General features: G+C 40.3%; 1 protein-coding gene across 4 annotated transcripts in view; it reads right to left on the bottom strand.

The window, feature by feature from the left end:
• Positions 1-20,624, bottom strand: part of APP (amyloid beta precursor protein) — a 202,576-nt gene that overhangs the window by 59,767 nt on the left and 122,185 nt on the right. For 3 of the 4 annotated variants that reach the window (XM_017807911.1, XM_017807912.1, XM_017807914.1), the window contains exons 7-8: positions 16,359-16,526; positions 5,542-5,675 (exon numbers count right to left, since the gene is read on the bottom strand). In XM_017807911.1, the coding sequence (XP_017663400.1) occupies positions 5,542-5,675; positions 16,359-16,526 (302 nt within the window). The remainder of the gene's footprint in view (positions 1-5,541; positions 5,676-16,358; positions 16,527-20,624) is intronic. The other variant, XM_017807913.1, reaches the window with a different exon arrangement.

Below are 20,624 nucleotides of genomic sequence, written 5' to 3'. Positions count from 1 at the left end.
GTAATCCTTCTCAGTTCTGTACAGAGTTGTAGGCCTTACTGATTGCCCAGCACGCTGACACCTGCATTCTACACTGACTCCATATATGGGATTTTGTTGTCAAGTTTTCATCCTCCTTTTTACCCCAAGCCCTGGAGCGTATCTCAAGACAGCAACAAAGCAGTCATAGCAAAAACAGATCAACTCAGTATCACTGAAATTATTTATCAATAAGAGATTCTGGCCTCAATAACTTGGCCTCGGTGCACTTATAAACCTATTCTCCCTCGCTGACAGCACAGATTTATGGCTCTTCAAGCATTTTGGTGGCTTTAAGGAGGGAAAATGACAACTTCTGATTGAGATTTAGGCAGTAAGCCATTTCAAAGTCAAACTTCTTCAGAACTCAGGACTTAGTGCCTGGCAGACTCCTTTTGAAATAGGGCTGTAGGGGTCAGCAAGAGGGAAAGAGGCAGTATGGAAAATGTCATTCATTATCAAGAGTACAAAAATCTCATTACATTGAAAGCAGCAGAATTCACTCCCATTTTTTACACGGGAGCACAGAAGCATATCTGCAAGAGAAGAATTTATGGCAGACATTTGGGTTACAGCAATCAGATGAGCAGAGGTGATTGCCTGAAGGTTCGCTTACCAAGAAGGTAAAAGTCACACCAATAAGGCATCTACCTTTGTCAGGGGCTTTTGTTCCACGTTAAGTCTTGACCCTTTTTCTGGTAATAACATCATCAAACCTCTCCAAAGAGCCCTGACTGTAAATACTACTAGCCTGACAGTTTTAAGGAAGGAAACAGCCTTCCCACACACAGTAATAGAGATGGTGGAATTTAGGGAGTACATGAACTGGTATTATTTAACATCTCTGTTGGGGACATGAACAGTAGGATTGAGTGCACTCTCAGCAAAGTGACATGAAGTTCAGTGATGTGGTTGATACTCTAGAGGAAGGGATGGCATCCAGAGAGACCTGGACAGGCTTGAGAGGAAGGCCTGTGCAAACCTCAGGTTCAAGTTTAACAGGGCCAAGCGTGGGTGCTGCACCTGGATTGGGGCAATGCCAAGCATTGATACAGGATGGGCAATGAGTGCTCTGAGAGAAGCCCTGCAGAGAAGGGCTTCAGAGTCCTGGTGGATGAAAAAACAAATAAGAGCCAGCCATGTGCACTCACAGCCCAGGAAGCCAAATGTATCCCTGGCTGCATCAAAAGGAGCACGGACAGCAGGGAGAAGGGAGGGGATTCTGCCCCTTACTTCACCTGCAGTGCCATATTCAGCTCTGGGGTCCAACTTAAAAAGGATGTGGACCTGCTTGAGTGGGTCCAGAGGAGATCAGGAAGATGATCAGACGACTGGAGCACCTCCTCTGTGAGGCCAGGGTGGGAGAGATGGGGTTGTTCAGCCTGGAGAAGAGAAGGCTCCAGGGAGACCTTACAGGAAGCTTTCAGTGTCTGAAAGGGGGCCTCCAAGAAGGCAGGAGAGGGACTTTTTTCACGTAGTGCAAAAAAGTAGTGATGTAGTGATAAGAAGGAATGGCTCTAAACTGACAGAGAGTATGCTTAGGTTAGATATTAGGAAGAAATTCCTCACTGTGAGGGTGGTGAGGCACTGGCACAAGTTGCTCAGAGTAGCTGAGGATGCCTCACCCCTGAAAGTGTTCAAGGCCAGGTTGGAAGGGGTCTTGAGCAATCTAGTCTAGTGGAAGGTGTGCCTGCCCACGGCAGGGGAGTTGTAACTAAATTATCTTTAAGGTCCCTTCCAATACAAACCATTCCATGATTCTATAGAGCCCTGGGACTAAAAATCAGATGAAAACCTCTCCAGGATGTTGGAACAAGTGGCATGCAGTGAACCAAAAAAAATCCTGAACATAACACCAGCTCTATTCAGGTTGGTTGAGGACTGCAGTATTTTCAGATATTTGCTTTGGAAATAAACCTCCAAGACGCAAGATTATTCTAGGACACAAGGTATCATTAAGTTCCTATCATAAGGACTCTACACGCTATGATTCCAAAAATACTGTAAACAGCCAGAGGAAGAGTAAATTTAAGATACAAGGACGTCACAAGATGTCTGAGGAGAGAAATGTATAAATATACTGCTCCCTTGAGTAAGGTTCAGTATCTGGTTCATCAGACTATTTAGTGGCAACTAATTAAGTAAGGGAGCAGTGCAGGAGGTAACAAACTAAAAAGAGAAAGAGGAAAAGGGGAATTGTACCAGAAGATGAAACAAGAATCATGGTACTTTGCAATCAGCATGACCTCTCCCAGTTACACGTCAGGGAATAGCAAGCATTTAAAGGTTACGCCTGGATCACTGAATGAGTATCCTGTTTGCGTGGGAATGGAGCTTTCCTGGTATGGGGGTTGCATTAATAATTCTTGGGAAAAGCTTAAAATTGTAGGTTAATGTAAGTCTCTTTACAGTACTGCCTAGAAAAGTTTAGAAGCCTTATTGCTTCAGGTGTGGTGCAAAAAACTTCCATGATCCACAGTCTAAAGGGAGGGGCACCTGAGAGCAGAAGGGATTAAAAGAGTCTGAACCAGAGATGCACCAGGAGCACAGAGACAGACTCCCCCAGTAAAAGAATCTTTTATGAGCCGTGAACTATGAGGTGACACAATCACTGACTGAAGCTGGGTCTCTGCTTGTGAGAACATCTTCATACAAGAAAAAAAGAGTTGTCAGAATTTCATGGCAAACAAAGGGAAATCCCAGAAAGAGGACATGCAGAATATTTGCATTTGCTCTGATTATTTCAATATAATTTTTAAGTGATAAACCTTCCTACTCTTTAGGTGATTATGTTTTATATGTGAAATAAAATGTATTTGATTTTTTTATTACTTAACTGGCTGTTGCAAAGTGTGCATCAAATCAAACGCTATTTTAAAACTCACTGCTTTATTAAATAAAAGAAATATCTGTATTTTGTGAGCAAACCAATCTATTTCAGATTATCACATTTATCAAGATTAAAGACTGATTTGATCATTTCCCTAAAACTAGTGGTCATTTCCTCTCTTTTCAATGGAAGAAAAATGGGCATTTCTGCTGCTTTATAAGGCTCCATTTCTCAGCTTTGAAAAAAAATTGGACTTTGAGTTAAAAAGAAAAAAGAATAATTTTGGTGCAGCTGGAAGACTTAGCTAGGTACTTGTTTCCTTTTCTTCTTAAAGAGAAAAACATTGGTAGCAAAGGCTTACTGAGTTAATGTATTCAGCATTGTTTTTAACATAACAAGTAAGAGTTTCAGATTACCTTTTAGCTAAATATATATTTAAACACCTAGTTAAACATGTATTAGGAACATACCTGATTATAAAGAAAGCAATGTTAAAATAAATTGCCAGAAAAGAGAACCAGTGGTACTGGACACAGATGTTCACATATGAAAACACGGAATGGTAAGCTAGCTATAAAATCTGCTACTATTTAAACATTTGAAGAGTTAACAGGGAGAATTCAATGCTGTAACAAAGTGTTGCTCATAGAAGGGAAAACTAACTTTTAGAAACTTAAATTAACTCTCATCTTCAAAACTCTGCAGTGGGTCTGTGTGCTTCAAGACATACCTCCTTCAGTGATTTCATAAGCAGCTTAAGCAAGGTAATGATTGATTTTTTTATATTTTTAATGTACCTATCGTGGTGCTGTTTCCCAGGTCTGATTTTGCCTGCTGAACTGGCCGGAGCTGGTTATTTGAGCCGTTTTTGGAGGAGTGACACTGCAGCGAGACAGGGAGCTGACCTGCCTCACCCGCTGCTCGTTAGTGCTGACAGGAAGGATGGCTGGGCCTGTGCTAACGAGGGCACGGGGGTGAGCTCCAGCCAAACCCTTGAACCACAGCCTTCAGATGTGAGGGTGCCCAAAAGCACACATGAAACGTGCAGCGCATTTACCCTCGAGTCTCCTGGTGCTGCAGCTCAGGGCTTTGCGTGGGTAATTCTGCTGGTCTCGAGCGCTGATGCCGCATGGTCTCTGTGATGTTTTCTGGGTGCCTGTGCATTTGAGCAGCGTTTTTTCACACAGTTTTGTAGAAAACAGAAAATACACAGTTCACCCAGACACTGCCCTTCATTACTCAGCTTTATATATTGGGATTTTGGAGGCAAACCTGCAACCACAGTGGGGATCTGAAGGCTACGCCTTTTGCACTGACTGTCCTTTGCTTTCAGGACACCCACCCCTACAGTGCTTTTTACAGAAATGATATTTCAAGGAGAAGGAATAATGGGGTGGTGACTGCATTACACACCAACTCTCCACATGCCCAGCCAGGGCAGGATTTCTCTCCTCTGCCAGGCAGGCTGTGTGCCTCTTTTATCCTCCAGATTCCCTGCTCATGAAATTGGCACTATTTTCTCTAGTTAAAGAGAAGATGGCTTATTCGTGCTACAGCACTTCCCAGGAAGATGAGGAGCACCTACCTTCCTATCTATTAAGTGTCATATTCTCAGTATGTGTCTTGCACAGATCAGGTGAGAGTATCAGGTAAGATGTCCTGCCCTATTTACCAGAAAAGTGCCAGGCACAGCTACAGTGCCAGTAGGCAGGGACTTATACTAGGAGCTTAATTTCATTTTAATTAATACAAATTTTCATTTTTAGAATAACAGCACAGAGCTAAAGGTTAATGTATCAGTAACAGAGAGAAACACTGCAAATGCATCATGGGAACAAAGTTACAATGAAAAATTATAGTAAATTGGCTACACAGATATATGCAGTGCATCTGAATCCCACTACATTAACTTTTCTGGTTGTTCCATCCTAAAAAAATATGCACCACAGGCCTTCCTCTAAATCTCTTATATTTTTTCTTTGTTGCTATTAGAGCAGAACTGTGACCACTTTTTATTGGCATTTATAAGCCCTATTTCTGAGAGAGTGGATAACTGATCTCTTACAGTGTCCAATAGGATTAAAAACAGTGTAGAGTTTCAGGCTACACAAATCTGTTTGGTTAAAAGGAAAGAAAAGGGTTGATTCAGTTTGGATTTTCAGTTCAAAAGCATCAATTTTTCCTGTTTTCTTTGGCTTCAGACACATTTCACGTTACCTTGAGGCTCAAGACCATTGGATGAACATATGTGACTCTACACTACCCCAGGGCACAGCCCTGTTTCTACACACACAGAGAACAAAGCTCATCACAAGCCACGTCCTTCAGCTGCCACAAGGGAAGGACAACTAATATAGTGGCCAAGTTCTTTACTTAAAAGCAAGAATAATCTCACGAAACAAACACTTTTCCACAAAGATGAGAACAATTTTTAACAGATTTTTTTTTTTTCCTTTTAACCAGCACAAGCAACTGTAGTGACTTATGATTGGTGGTGACCCAACCACAAATGTGTATCAGGCAGCTGAATTCTTAGATAGAGTCAGAAAGGCAAAAAATGGTGTGTTTACAGCACTGCAAATGGGCAGAGCACCTGGATGAAGCCTTGTGAAAGACAAAGATGAAGGATCACAAGCATCTTATGACTTGACAGACAAACTCCCCCATTCAGGAATAAAGAGATCTCCCCTTACCTGAGACATCCTCTCACGATGCTTAGCTTCAAGTCTCTCCTTGGCTTTCTGGAAATGGGCATGTTCATTCTCATCTCCAGGTGTCTCCAAGTATTTGTCAACAGCATCAGGAGTGCTAGCAGCTGTGGTAGGGACTGGGGTGAGGAAGGAGAGGGGGAAGAAAAGCAGAATTTCTACTTAGGTACAGGGAAGATTTAGTTGGACCAAGCAAGAAGCATCTGCTCTAGTTTCCATTGGAATAAAGCCATTCATTTAGCGTCAGAGGAAGATATAAAAATGTGGTTTAGGTGAGCATGTTACAGCAAATATATACAAATATACCAGGATTTCCCCTCCTGCCCCATTTTATAAACCAGGAGAAACTCTTCAGAGTGAACAAAGCAATGTTCTTCAAACAGGTTAGAAACTGCTGTCAAAGGAAAAATTCCAAGTAAGGATAAAAGCCTAGCAATGACTAAAGTCCATGAGCCAGCAGAAAGCCCTTTGCAAAGTTACATGCTTTGTACATTAGTATATTTTTAAAAGGTAAATTGTAACTCATAAGTGTGAACGCAAATACATTTTAAAGCACTTGTGGACTCCACAGTAGCTAATGAAGTATCTCAAATCCTTCGTTAGTGACAGTTTGGCCTCACAGATATTTACTTTATTTCTAACAACTTTGATTAAGAAAACCCCTCACAGATGCTGGAAATAACTAGCCAGCTTGCACTAATTGCTGACTATTCCTGTCGGGTAACTGGGTGATACCTGTGACACTGGCAGTGGAAAGATTTGCATTTAGGACAATTCAAGCAAAGTGAGCAACAGTTCCCTCACTATACACTGACATCCAACAACCCCTGCACTAATTAGAGCGATTTCTGTGCTAGGCCATAACAGCAATTAAAAAACTTTCCAATGATGATCAACTATTTCAACTATATTGTGCCTAAATATTTTATTATATAATTAATTTCATCTCCCTGGTCACATTTAGTTCAACTACTGCAAAGTTAGTTTAAAAATTTTGCCAAAGAAACACAGAACAAACACATACCTGTGCAGGATTTTTTTTTTAAATGAGTTTGACTACATGTACTACAGTGAACTTCACTTACAGGGGTAATTCATTTTAGTAGATAGACTAATACAGGCAAGGAAAAATCAGGATACTCCCACATCCCAAATGTTTCTCAATGTCTTCAACAAAAGCAAACTTGAATCTGAAGATCAGAATGAGTAATAGCAACCGATATTTATTTATGACCACTTCCCCCCAAACGAGTTCAAATATAAGCACATCTATGTTAAATTATTTAAAAAAAAAATTAAAATCATCAGTTAGGAGTACAATGGGAAATGAAATATATCCAGTGAAATATATCCTCAAATTTAAAGAAAAACTTAACCCCAAATCCAAACTTTTTCTCCTTAGATGTATAACCCCAAAAGCATCAAAAATGCATTTTGGCTGCATTTGAGGTATCTCTGTATGTTCTCTGCAATAGGCATGAATGGTTTTGGGTGTTGTTGGTATAAACTGCACAGTGGATTTTCCAAGTTACTCAGTGGATCAAAGGAAAGGCCTTGCTTGTCTCAAAACAAAAAAATAATAATCTACAAGCAAATAAAAAATATCTAATTGAGAAATCTTAGGCAGTGCAAAGCATCACTCCTCCCACCATCATTATATATTTTCATAAATATTTAATTACAAGTTTACATTTTGTAAGATGGTAAACTTTGTTACTGAAGTGCTGCAACAATCAAACAGGAACAAATAAGCTTCCAGACACACAAAACAGGATGCCACTCAATATTTTCAGTGGTTACTATTAGAACTTCAGACCACTTAAAGTCTACGATGCTGTTATAAAAGCATTAAAATTTTCTTTCTTTTTAAACTCTTAATGATGACAACCCATCTTCAAGGACAACCTGGTTTGTGCTGGGGTGCAGTGCTGCCTGCCAGAAAGGCTACAGCCAGTGTAAGCAAATTCCAAAAACAAATCACCCAAAGCTCACGCTGAGTGAAAACATTTCTGTAATGCTCCCCAGTTCTACATGTCTTTGCCTTTTAATCTCTCAAGCATCAAATCAATTTCATCTTCATCTTTCCTGAAGCTGCAGCTAAGTATTATGCATTTTAATGCCATTTAGAAAATGAAGAGAAAATGTTATTTCAAAGCAAGAAGGAATTTAAGAGTGTCAGACCACCGAGCAAAGGCCATCCCTTCCAAGGACTCATCCAACACCCTCTGGCAAGAGCAGGGAATACTCTTTTGCAATGTTTAACTAACCTTGCTGAATTTTTCTTCCATGGCTCTAATTTTATTTTTTTCCCCAAAAAACTTGCATGAGATTTAACATCCACACTATGGTGTGGCAGTGAGTTCCACCTTTCAGTCAGGTTCTGAAGAGATTCCCCTTTCCCTCATCCTCCTCTCTTTGCCTCTGTGGCACACAGAGGGGTTCAGCATGGGAGGATGAAATGGGGGAGAGCTCTAGCACATTCATCATCCTTCTCCATGTTTTATGGATTTATTTTTTCTAACTGAATTCAAGTTGTACAAATGTGAGTGGAAAGAAGTGACAATCTAAATAACTGTCCAATAAATTATGCAGATTTAACCTTTAATTTATTAAACAGGAAAAAAGGTCACCAGCATTTGCACTAGAGCTCAGTTAAGCCATCTCTGCATTCAAGGTTTGATTTTCAAAAGCTCCTGTCTCACACAGGCAGCCCTGACAGGCTGGATTTTCGGACACTATCCTTACTTTCCACCAAAATGCATGGTGCTGTGTTTCTGCACAGGTGAGAGCAGCAGGAGCTGAGAACTGGAAAATCTGACTTCAGTGCCTGGTGCCAGGGATGTCAGAGCACCAAGTCCGCTCCAAAAGCTGCGCAAAACCAAACAGTGAGTGGGCATTAAATCCCACAGGTTTGGATTCCCAAGACAGCCAGGCTGTGTCCAGCAGCAGGGAAAGGATGAGGGTAGGACGTCGATACCTGACTGTAATACACTCTCCCAAGCTGACGCTGATGAAGAGCAGCACTGCACAGGAGGGGAGCGCTACTACCCCGACCTTCAGCAAAAGGCTGGTGTAAGGCCATATGGGGCCTCTCCACTGCATGCTCCCCCCCAAAAAAAGGGGGCTGAGAAACAGGCATGAGAACTCATGGGAGCTTGGGAGACCTGTCTCCTGGTAAGAAGCTCAATCAGTTACAGTCACCCACCAGGGAATGTACTACTAATCTGATATAGAAAATCTCTCCTAAGAAAAGATTCCTAACAACAGCTTTATCGGAAAGAAACAACTGAGGCCTGATGGCTGGAAACTGATGCTAGGCAGAAATGGGGTTTCATCACAACAGTGCCCAGCTGCTGGCACACCAGGAAAAAAAGACAGAATTACAAAACCCCTGAGCTTCCTTTCTGCATAAAGCAGAAACATTGCAAAATTTCTTCAGGGCTGTTGGCACAAAACTGATACTTTGCAATACAATACATTTGGGAGCTTTGTTTATGGAGATGTACTGCATGTTTTCTAACAGTAAATTGGGAACATTTGGTCAGAAATCAGCTAAATGAAAGGATTCCTTAAAAATCTGCAGCCTGATCTCATTTCATGACCCCACCTGCCTTAGAAGGATGCATTGCCTTGTTTTATAAGGTAACTCATTCTACTTGCATGAAGACTGATCAAAGTGTGTTGACAGATGTGAAAGAAATGCAGCATCAGCTGACATTTTCTTCACATTTGCACCCATTTTATCTGTCAATTCGCAAACAGATTTTTAAAATATTTATTAGACTTTAAAATCCTAACCTTCCTGGAGACACAGCAGAGGTTCAATAATATAGCCAAACTGTGCACTACACATTTTGCTATTTAACAACAATTCTCACATTAACAGAAGATCAAGAAAAACAAAAGGAAAAAAACTGCAAGAATGTGCCCCCCAGATCCTGTTTTACTATTCCGCATAAAAATAAATAATCCATATCAGCATCTCCAGTGAAAGGAAAAGCAGCCATTCACCCATCTCATGTAAGTGAAAGGATCAGTAGATGCCCCTTTGCTGTATGACACTGGTTGTTGCATATAAGAACCATTTGAAATGAGAGCATTACCCAACTACAATATGGTATTCAGTGGATGCATTCACTGCCTCTGAATTCCACATAGGTAACTGCATCATTAATGAAGGATTAAGATCAAAGCTTTCAGTTGTTGACTAAGATCACAACTAATTACAGCACTTACGACAATCACAAGTGCAAAGGAATATCTCCAGCAAGAAGGGTTTCTATTATTGCTGCTGCTGCCTCATGAAATGAGCTGTGATTACAAGGTGGGATGCTCCTGCTTCTGTGAACAAGCTACTCCACTTACAGTAGCGTGGCAAAGCCAGTGAACAGAATCTAAACAACAGGGAAGGAAAATAACAATCACCTTTTTATTACAAACCAGAGAAATTGCCGGTTGAATGACACAAGGCTGGGAAAGGTTTATCTAAGACTGTAGCAAACCAGCACTATTTTAAGTGTAGGGAAAAGGATGCGTTTTTACATAAGAAGTTGTTACGTTTAATATAATTTAATTGCTTGCAGAAAAGTGTGTGCTGAACTGTTATTCTTTCTATCCATACTGGGCATGGAACACCATGTCCTTACATAGCACATATAATCTACTGCATTATAGAGACAACCATTCTCACTCTTTGCACTGCAACCTAGAGGACCAGCAGGCAAGAGGCCACTCTTTTTCACTTTTATTACCTTTCCTTCACACATGCTTTCACCAAGACCACTCTCTGAGCCCTGTCTAAAACTAGGGAATAAAGGGGAGGACAGAGTTCCTTGTGAGATGAAAACAGATATATCCCCGGTTTTAGTATTTTACCTGTAAGTAGCAGGTTGCTGCTGCTGTTTTTTTAAGGTTTTGGGGGACAAACAGACAGCACTGCTGTGCTCCAAGTGTTGGCACCACCCTTAGACTAGCAAGAGTTATGGGAGCCACATCTTCTTCTTGTAACTCAGCAGCACGCTCCTGCCTGGAAGCTGCCTGCAGAACAATGAACTGTGCTGATCACAATCAGAGCCTGCTACTCCTGTCCTTCAGGCCACTCAACTTCAGCTGCCCACTTTTTAACTTTCAGCAAAGATGCTCTATGACACAAACTCCCATCAGGTTATTCATTGATATTAAGGCTCACCTCTTTCAACTACATATTTATCACTCAGCCTGATCACGTTACCATTCAGCTGGGTTTTATTTGTCTCACACATTTGCTTTGTCTTCATGTTTTGACAATTATCTTTAAGACATCCAAAAAGTCTTCGAAAGAAAAGTGTCCTTCATAAAAACTGATCAATTCTGACTACAATGGTGGGGACTCTGAGAAGACAAAATACGGATTAACAGACTACATAAAAACAAATACATTCTTTCTGAAAAAATTCATGTGTGTTACTGCTGAGTTATGAAATAAAGCCCCCTGTAGTAGGAGTGGTTCTAAGTTCAGGGATCACATCTGAAGCAGTAAAAAGAGTCACCAGTTTTGGGACCTGGACTTCTCCACCTTCAATTTCAAGCCACTTAGCTTCCGAAAGTTTGTTAGATTAAATGAATGTTTCTGAAGTGAATCAGAAAGCACGTCATTTAAAGCTGTCTACTAGTGTAATTGAAAGAGATTTCAGGCACAGGTAACATGAAGAGAGTTAACAAATGAAACGGGATGCACTGTTCCAGAAGGATGCCCTCTCCTTTAGTAACATTCAGGTTATCTCATTGTTTTAATTATCCACCAAGGCTAAACTACTTGTCATAAAAGACAGCATATGTTTCCTGCAATATTTCATAGCTTGCATTAGTATTCAAAGAATAATTACAGGTCCGTGTAGCAACCTGTGCCTGAAAATAATTAAAACTAAGTGTTTTGAGATAGAGGAATCACATGTTTAAAAGTTACATTCTGCCTTGAACTTTACTTTGCAAAAACTGATTCTATTTTCCTTCACTATGTTATAATTCAAATAGTTGGTATGGCATCAATCAATAGGCAGCTTGAAAGACAGCTTAGTAAAATCCCTCACAGAGACTCCTTGAAGGAAAAAAAACCACCCAGCAAAACATACCATACTCCTATTATTCCTCATTTATTCCCTTAGTTAAAGTTGATATCTGCCATCTAAACTAGATTTAAGTTCCATTCTCTCATATAAGAATCCTTCTGTGTAAGAACTTCAAGATACATTTCCTACTCATGCACAGCTAGAACTTGGCAGTCATGCTTTCATTGCATCTCCATGAATGCAACCTCCTGTTCACCAACTCTGACAAACACAATTTTGCCTTGCTCATATCAACACACATCCATTAATGGCTCAGATAACCCTCCTACAAGTTCTTTGATTCCCTTCATGCTTGGGAGGAGGTCCTCAAAGCACATTTTCTTCAAGCATCTTTGCAGCACTCTGCTGCAAGGTCATTCTTTTTCAGCTTGCCATCATAAGTTTAAATATTTATGAGGGGAAAAAAACCCATTAAATTCTTCACCTGTCACGTCAAATAAAAATACAGACAGAAGTATTCTCCTGACCATGCCTTCTGCCAAGGTTGTAAACAAGAGCTATCAAGTTCCACAGAGTAAAAAGAACCAAACCAAAAAATTCTGTGGTCAAACCCAACAAAAAAAGTTACAGCAAAGTGTCCACAAAAATACCTCATACCAATAAAATTCTTAGTGTTTGAAATTATCAGTAGTCTAACTCTCATATATGAAACTTTTTGAATCCTAAACTTTACCCACTTGCTTATTAAAAAGGCCCAGTCCAATACTGGCTCCATGTGTGGTTCAAAGGTGAAATAAAAGTGCAAATTTATATAGATAAAAGTAAAGAAGCAAAAAATAAAAAAAAAAAGATGGACAACAAGAGTATCACCTTGTAAGCCACTGTTGTAAAAAAAAGAAAGAGTGGATCCCCCATATTAGTCAGTCTGGTGTACCATATTTAATCTACACTGTGTGCAATTCCATGTATACTATTAAATTGTAGCTTTCAGTGCATTTCTTCTCATATCTTCCACTCAAAATAATGCATCTGCCACTTAAAAATCACCAAGAGATTCAGCAAGTTTGTAAGTTCACAGTATTTAGCCCAAAGAAGAAATGCTACTCTACCTAAATTCACCCAAAAACTTGGGATGGTGCTCTGAAACGATAAAAAATAAACTCATGTGTGATAACATTTAAACCTCCTACGTGGCTTCAGCGTTTACTCAAGGAAGGAGGGAACTGATGACACCAAGCACTGTTGGTTCCCTCTGTTGCGATCCACACAATTCAGTACAGGGATAAAAAAACCTCCACCTATCTATAAAAGGTCATTTTAATGTTATGTCAGAGTTTTCAAAAAGTGACTGTGCTACCAGAACACAGCTCATTCCCACTTCAGGTGAGGAACAAATGAAAATACAGTGCCATGAATTCCACTCCACTCTGAAGGCTCCCAGCAGCTCCTGCAGCTGAGGTGAACTGTTTCCTATTGAACTGCTGACAAATGAAGCACATTTCAGAGAATGGATTTTTTCAGCTCAAGTCCCCAGATTAAGACTTGAACATTAATGTAATTTCAAAGTAGTGCTCATTAAAAAAAATTTCCTGTAGCTTTAATGATGTTTAAAATGCAACAATTAACAGACGAGTAAAGAAAGGTAGTACAATAGATTACTTTTCAGTATGATAATAAGACAGAAATCATTCCTTTGATAGCAGTAATATATCATTTTTGCTTATTCTTGTCAATACACACCCATTCTGAGGTCATTAAATCCGAATTAACTGCCTGACAGATCCTAATGACTTCAAAGGAGCCATTATGGACAGTCACACAGGAGAACTTTGAATCCTTGTATTGAACAGAAACCAGACAGTACTGAACATTCTTATTAAAAATCAATAGAGACCGAGCATGTGGTCTGGCAAGCTGAAGGAATTGGTAAGAAGATCCTTCAAGCCTTCTGCTCCTAAGGCAATTATGTATCAATTTCCACGGAGCTGGGTGATGAACGGAGAAAAAATGTGACAGCAGTAGCTCCTACCCAACAGAGAAATTATTTTTGTCAGACCTCAGAGCTCCAGTCAAATCTACTGATCGTGGAGGGAGTCTAAGGCTTTCCATGACAGGACAGACTCACCTTTTCATGTCAAAAAGACTTCAGCAAAGAAGCAGAATAAAACATGAATTTGATTTTTTTTTTTTTAAGACAAAGTGTTCAGGATATTAGTATTCAGATTTCATAGTATATGAGTATTTGTGACAACAGAACATCCTCACATTTTGGTTCAGTCCAATTTCAATTCATTACCAGAAAAACTGACTCACATCCTACCCTTTCACCCACTACAGAAGAGAAACTCGATACTATCCACTATTGCATGTTACTCTGCAAAATCTAACTACTTTATCCTGAAAAGCAAACTAGAGCTAGACAAAGGAAAGCTGTGCTTTAGCATCCATCCTGTCTCCTGTCTAAGAGAGGCTTGCTGGTTTTTTTTGTTTAATAGGACACAAGGGAGCAACAATAATGTGAACATTGGAGAGAAAAGGAATGAAGAAGCAATTAAATAAATAATCATGAAGTGGGGAGGAGGAGGCACAAAGATCAAATACAAAGACTAACTTGGGGATGACAGAGGAAAGAAAAAAAAAAGGACAGGAGAGAAAAGGAGTGGCCTAGATGGAAACCTCTCCACTGTTTTTCTTTTCTTCTGTGGGATTGGGGTGAGGGTGGTGTCCGTGATACCTCTTTCAGCAACATTATATCAGTACTAAACACAAGATGTCACTTCAGTGCTGAAACATATTGTATTTAGCACTGCTAACTATTTTCATTACAATTTCTATTCAGCAAAATGAAGAAGAATAAGGAGAAACAGCACAGTGAGACTGAAACAATACATGAAATCAGAAGAAAAAGTTGCTTTAGGAACAGAAAAACAGGTGTATAGATCAGGGTATAGAACACACTGACATAACATGAAAAACCAGGAATAAAAATATAACTAAAATAGCTTGGAAAGTGTACCCTTATAGACTCAAATGTGTGACAAACTACTGAAGAAAAAAAGATAACAGGAAAAAAAGCTCTAGGAGATACAAAATCAGCTTGAGTTGTGCAAATGAAGTCAAGCAGCTCAAGTACTCGAGCCAGCTCCATTTTCCTTGAAGAGAAAATGACTCAGACCAAAAATTGGGAATCCCAAAATACACGAAGAGAACTATGGAAAGAACACAAATGGCAGTGGTTTTGGCATTGTTTTACTGAAATCAATCTGAGGAAGAAAACACCCAACCCAACAACTTCTATGAGACAGAGCAGAATCTCCAGGGCTTATCTGAATATCGTAATGAACTTGATACATAGCGAACTTAGAAATTGTTTCCTATTTCACTTCTGACTTCATATACTGCAAGAAAACTGCCAGTCTTAGAAGAGAAGATCGTTTATCCTCGCACACAGAGAATGCAATCAGAGACAAATCATGCTTTGCATCTCTGGAAACAACTAACACAGGAACTTGATGGTTCAAAACGTCCTGTTAGTAAACACATTAGACTTCACTCCAACCTACTGCACAGATCTCTCTTTTCACTACATCTTGTGTCTTGTTGCAGAAGCTGATCACAGTTCAGGAGGTATCCTCCTCACTCACATTGTGGCAGATTTCTCCATGTCCCTCTCTGGAGCTTTGCCATGAACAGCTCTAAAAGAGGCTGTGATGAAATGCAGCTGGAGCACCAGAGCACCAATCGTGCCTCTAGGACTGCTGTTGTTTCTGCTCCAGTAAAATATAGGTCAGCTCTTCTGCTCCATGTCACACACAGCACCCCTTGCTAGGGCTCTGCTTTTGTTTGTGTGCATTTTTAAGCCTTGTGCTTACTGCAAACACTCCTAGGCCCACTTAGGAAAATATTTCAGTAAAAGAAGCCCTAATATGCTGCTTCTGTTCTGCTCCTCCATGCCTTGTGAGCAGGCAGGGCAGTGAGATATGTACTCACTCTTCAACGTGCCAGATGTAAATGGCAGCCACCACTCTCCCAAGAGTATGTGCTTGCAAGGCAGACGGGAGGGGAGTGTTCCACGGGCTCTCAAAACCCAGCCGATAAATCAAGAGTCTAATTCATCAGCTTCAGTGCCCTATGCTGGAGAAAGCCATACTTCTCAAACCAAAAATAACAGTGCAAACACTTTTCTTCAGGGAAAATGATCACCAAAACATATGGTTGAATTAAAGTAAGTGGGAGGTGATCCACATCCACGTGCACTGCAGGGAAACCTAAAAAATCAAATGTCATTTCCTCCCCGTTTCATTGCAAACACACACGAAGTATTCAATCAAACCAAACCCAAACAAACAAAAAGAAAAAAAAACCCTGGAAATAAACATTCTGTTATTTTTTCAGCTTTGATTAGAAAAAGGTCAGAAATACATGAAAATACACTGTAAAAGCTACGAGCTATTTCTAAACTTACCTGAGGCTTCCCTAATGCCAGTGATTTTTCCTGTACATGCATTGTATGTGCACACACACAAAACATCAGGACGCTTGGGCAGAAAATTAAGAGAAGGTGAGTGCGAAGGCCTGGTCTGAGGAAGTGTTAAGCTCTAGGCTACCTACTGTAGACCCCACCTACAGCACCAAGAAGTCCCCCACTCCCACGCCAGGTTAGCAAGAGGCTGAGGAGGATCTAGCCGTGAGCGGAGGTGTGGACAGACCGCGGCCGAGGTTAGTGAGAGCCCAGGCCCCGTGGAGGGCACTTACTGACGCTGCCACAGACCGCCATGCAGTACTCCTCCGAGTCAAAGTTGTTCCGGTTCCCGCCGCAGCCGCCGTAAAAGAAGGGCGCGCACTTTCCTTCGGCCACGTCAAAGTACCAGCGGGAGATCATCGCGCGGCACGGACCCGTCTCGGCTTGCTCAGAGCACACCTCTAGTCACAGAGACCCAGAGGAACCACATTTAGCGTGTACACGGGATCGCCTCGGTTTCTTCGTTAGGTGCCTCTCCGTGCCCACGCGTGGGAGCGAGGAAGGAGATGCACCAGGAGGTGTTTCAGGGAAGAGGAGACCCTTCCCCAGAGACAATGAAGGTAGATTTTTGAACTGGCTCAGATTCCTGCCATTAAGCCTGCCCATACTCTTATGATTTTATGTTTTAGCAACTTCATCCACACACACTGAGGGGTGTTGCCCTCAAAAAGCTCCAGCATGGTAGCCATGGTACCAGTGTGACATTTCATCTACTTCCAGGCCAGAGGGTACAACCGCTGCTGACTGTGGGGTTTGCCGACAGCCTTGGGCAGATTCCTGCCCATGCAGCCCACTCCATACCCATTTGGAAGGGGAACATCTGAAATTAGGAGTCACATTTTTTCCTTTTGTTTTTTAGCTATATATCCCCTCTCTGACCAAACTGAGAAGGTTTCCTAGCTTATACAAACAAAAAAAATCCCAAAACTCATTTACACATTATTGTGGAAGACAAATTCTCTTTAGACACCTATTTATATATAGTCACTTTTGAAGTAACTCCCTTTTGAAAACCTTCCAGCACAGGGTTTTTAATTCATAGTTCAAGGGCTCACATATATAAAATTACTGTCAGAGCTTGAACTCATCCATGGGAGGAAATCTCACCTCCAGTGAATATACATACAGGAAAAAAAATTAAAATGGTTTGTGCTTGTGTTTCCCTGTGACCTGCAACAGTCTCTGCCTACATTCTGCAACACCTGAAAACCTGGGGGAAGAACCAAACCACACAAATTAAAGGAAGACAAAGCAAATTCTGCCTGCAATTTGGAGTTCAGCCAATTATACATGTAAATGTATATAGCCCTTTACCAATAATGTTCCAAACAGACAAAAACAGTTTTATCTTTCAATGTGCTGCATAAGTCATTTCAAATCTACATAATGTTAAACACCAATACACCCCTCATTTGCTTTCATCCCACGCACTTCGTCGGCAGACAAACTGCCACATTCAACTAGAGGCTTCTCGAGTCTCTGCATACATTTGAATTTTGTGGAAAGCAGATCCCTGAAGGTTGAAAGGTAGGAAGAAATATCAGTGCATTAGCACTGGAACTCTCCTGCACACTCATCATCTCTCATATGTTGGCTACAAGGAATCCCATTTTTCAGAATCTGTTCTGATCCATCAATTCACTAGCCTCGAGAGCACTGCTATTTATAAATAAATTTTTATGACTTATCATCACTGGCAGTATACCTACATTTCCTTAAATATACAATATAAGAACAATTCTACCTGTGTTTAACTTATTCACATATTCTAACTATAAATAAAGTCAAGAATCAATTTTAGTGAGCATATATTTGGTCTGAAAGAAACAGATCCAAGTGTATGCACCCATCAAGGATGTGCAACAAATGCTGCAATTCTGTATCAAGCAATTAGGGGGAAAGGAATACTAAGTTTCTTACTAGCAGAAAAAAAAAAAAAGTATAATTAATTGCCCATTAATTACAATTAATTGTATACTAGCATATGATTAATTATAGACCATTTTTAGTATACAAGTGTTTCTTCTGATTTATTTTAAAATCAAATCCAGCCATGCTGCCCAATTATACAGTCAAATCTTCACACAAAGCTAACTTTGCACAGCCTTGGAAGAGCTGCCACATGTCAATTAAAAATGAATAATGACTCTTGACATTAAACAGACAGGTATAATCAAAAGAATTTTTACTGACAGGAAATGTCATTTCAAAAAAACACAAAGGTCTCAACAATTCAGTCTTTCACAGTTAATGTTGACTACGGGCCAACCTCTCCCCACACCAGCAGGTGCCTTCTAGGTTTCCCTCAAAATGCTAGTTCTGCTATGGAGTCTGATTTATTTTATTTTGCACTGTTAAATTTTATGAGGAAGGAAACAGTTCACAGATTTAATCTGAAATTTCCCTATAGGTACCTCTCTGACAGAAATAGCAGCAAAGATTTTCTTTGAACATGCAAAAGGGAAGGCGATTGTTTATCAAACAACCGACACCAGTGGTAGCAAGGAATGGGTTCTTTGGCAACTTAAATAATTTATACACACAAAGATGCACTTGAATGAGTGTTCAGGAAACCACAGAGTAACATATTAAAAAGAGTAAGCCTGAAGCACTGCAGCTAAGGACAGGCCCCCTGCCTGACCTGTCACCTCCCACCAGGCTGGTGGTGACATCCTTCCCCTCAGCCCACACAGCCAACCCTGCTGCTCTTGGGGAGACCTAAATGGTAATTACATCATCACAGAGAGAAATGTTCTACTGTGTTCTAAGGTTTATGACCTAAATGAAGAATAAACAAGAGAAGGGGAAATGCTCTTGTTCACTGTTTCATGCCTACTCTGTCTGAGGGAAGCTGGGGCTGGTCCAGCCTAGGAAACTTCTCTCATCCTTTTCCCAGTGTCATCAACTCTGTCCACCATTCTCTGTGAAGGGCTCAGAGCAGTGCTCCTTCACCCCTTCTTCGGGGCAAAGATACATTTTTAATTTAGCCTCACTGCCTGGGATATGGTCCCGCCACTCCTCCTGGTGGGCCAGATGCTCCTCATGTGCCTCTCCATACCCCCACCACTTGCCCTTACAGAAAAAAGCCACTGCATTTGGTCCTCAGCTGCACCACCTCAGCTGAGAAGATGGGGAAATGAAGTGCTGAGATGGGAAATTCAGTGGGTTTCCCTGGGCTATTAATCCAAATGCCACTTCCCCTTCCTTTCACTGCTACCAAGTGCAGCAGTTAATGCCTATGATGCATAAGCTATATTACCAGATATTAGAAGCAGGCAGGTAGCACACAATGCTAAATGACTCATCAAAAAATTCAAAGCTGTCTTTGCTTCATATATCAATCCTGTTGCTGAAAACCGATGCAAAAGATGAGATTCTTTCTGCAACTGTGTAATTTTACTTGATACCACAAATAATTTGTATCCAGTGCGCTTTGCTTTGCTTAAGGGACTTGCTCACTCTTCCCTCTACAAAGATGCATTTTTGCCTTTGGCTTCAGGAAACTGGGTAAAATTGAAGAGGACAAGCCTTTACCACAACCGAGATTCATAAACAGTCCAAATTTTGTTTTCAGCTGCTTAGAGTTTTCAAACCACCCTTATTCAACAGTCAAAATTTCTCCCATCCTCTCTATGTCCTAAACTGAAGACCCCAGTAACCAATATCTCCATTCTCCAAAACCTTAGATATGGCAAACTACCTTTGAGGTAACCGGGAAAGTATAATTCAGCTTTCTTCATTTCAGCTTCTTGAGGCAAAATCAGTTGTTTCTAACAAAGCAGGTGTTGATTTGCTTTTAAATTAAATAGCTGAAGTGATATACTGAAAACTAATCAGTTACACTAAACATTAGCAACATTTTTTTCCTTGAAAAGCACAGATTTGAGCACCCTAGGAAATACACAGTCTTCAAGTATGTGGACATTGATTTATAGTGGCTTTACACAAAGTACTTTCATAAGCACTCATTTACCAAAATGCTGTAAGTAGAGCTCATTAGAATTTATGTACAAACATTTTAGATACTTTTGATGATCAGTTTTTACAGAGGGAAATATATAGTTCTGAATGGCAGCTTAAATTTTTCATTACCATATAATTTTTTTTCCTGTTCCTTGAAGAAAACTGATTTCAAATCAAAGTGAAATTATAATTACTTTCTTTTAAAATCTCAAATCCATGCTTCCTCCCCCATGGGACTTACACTCTGAACACCAACATTTTAAACTGAGGAATCTGAAATAAAATGTAAACTTCTAACAGGGGAAAAAAATTAAAGCCATATTTACATATTTCTGTCTCTGTAAATGTCAAGGTTACTCAATATTTTCTTCAGGATTTGAATTTATTTACATGATCATGAGAACTAAGCTCATTTAAATGCTGGCAGTCACCACCAAACCTTAAACCAGAAATTTAATTTTAAGAGATTCAAGAAAAAAAGGACAAACAGGAGGAGTTAGACTACTAACTCCACTCTCTCTTGGAAGTTGGGTCCT

This window comes from Lepidothrix coronata, unplaced genomic scaffold, assembly GCF_001604755.1.
Source record: "Lepidothrix coronata isolate B3197 unplaced genomic scaffold, Lepidothrix_coronata-1.0 Scaffold21, whole genome shotgun sequence".
Classification (NCBI taxonomy): Eukaryota; Metazoa; Chordata; class Aves; order Passeriformes; family Pipridae; genus Lepidothrix; species Lepidothrix coronata.
Note: the sequence above shows the minus strand (reverse complement) of the source record. Positions and strands in the feature narration are given on the sequence as shown.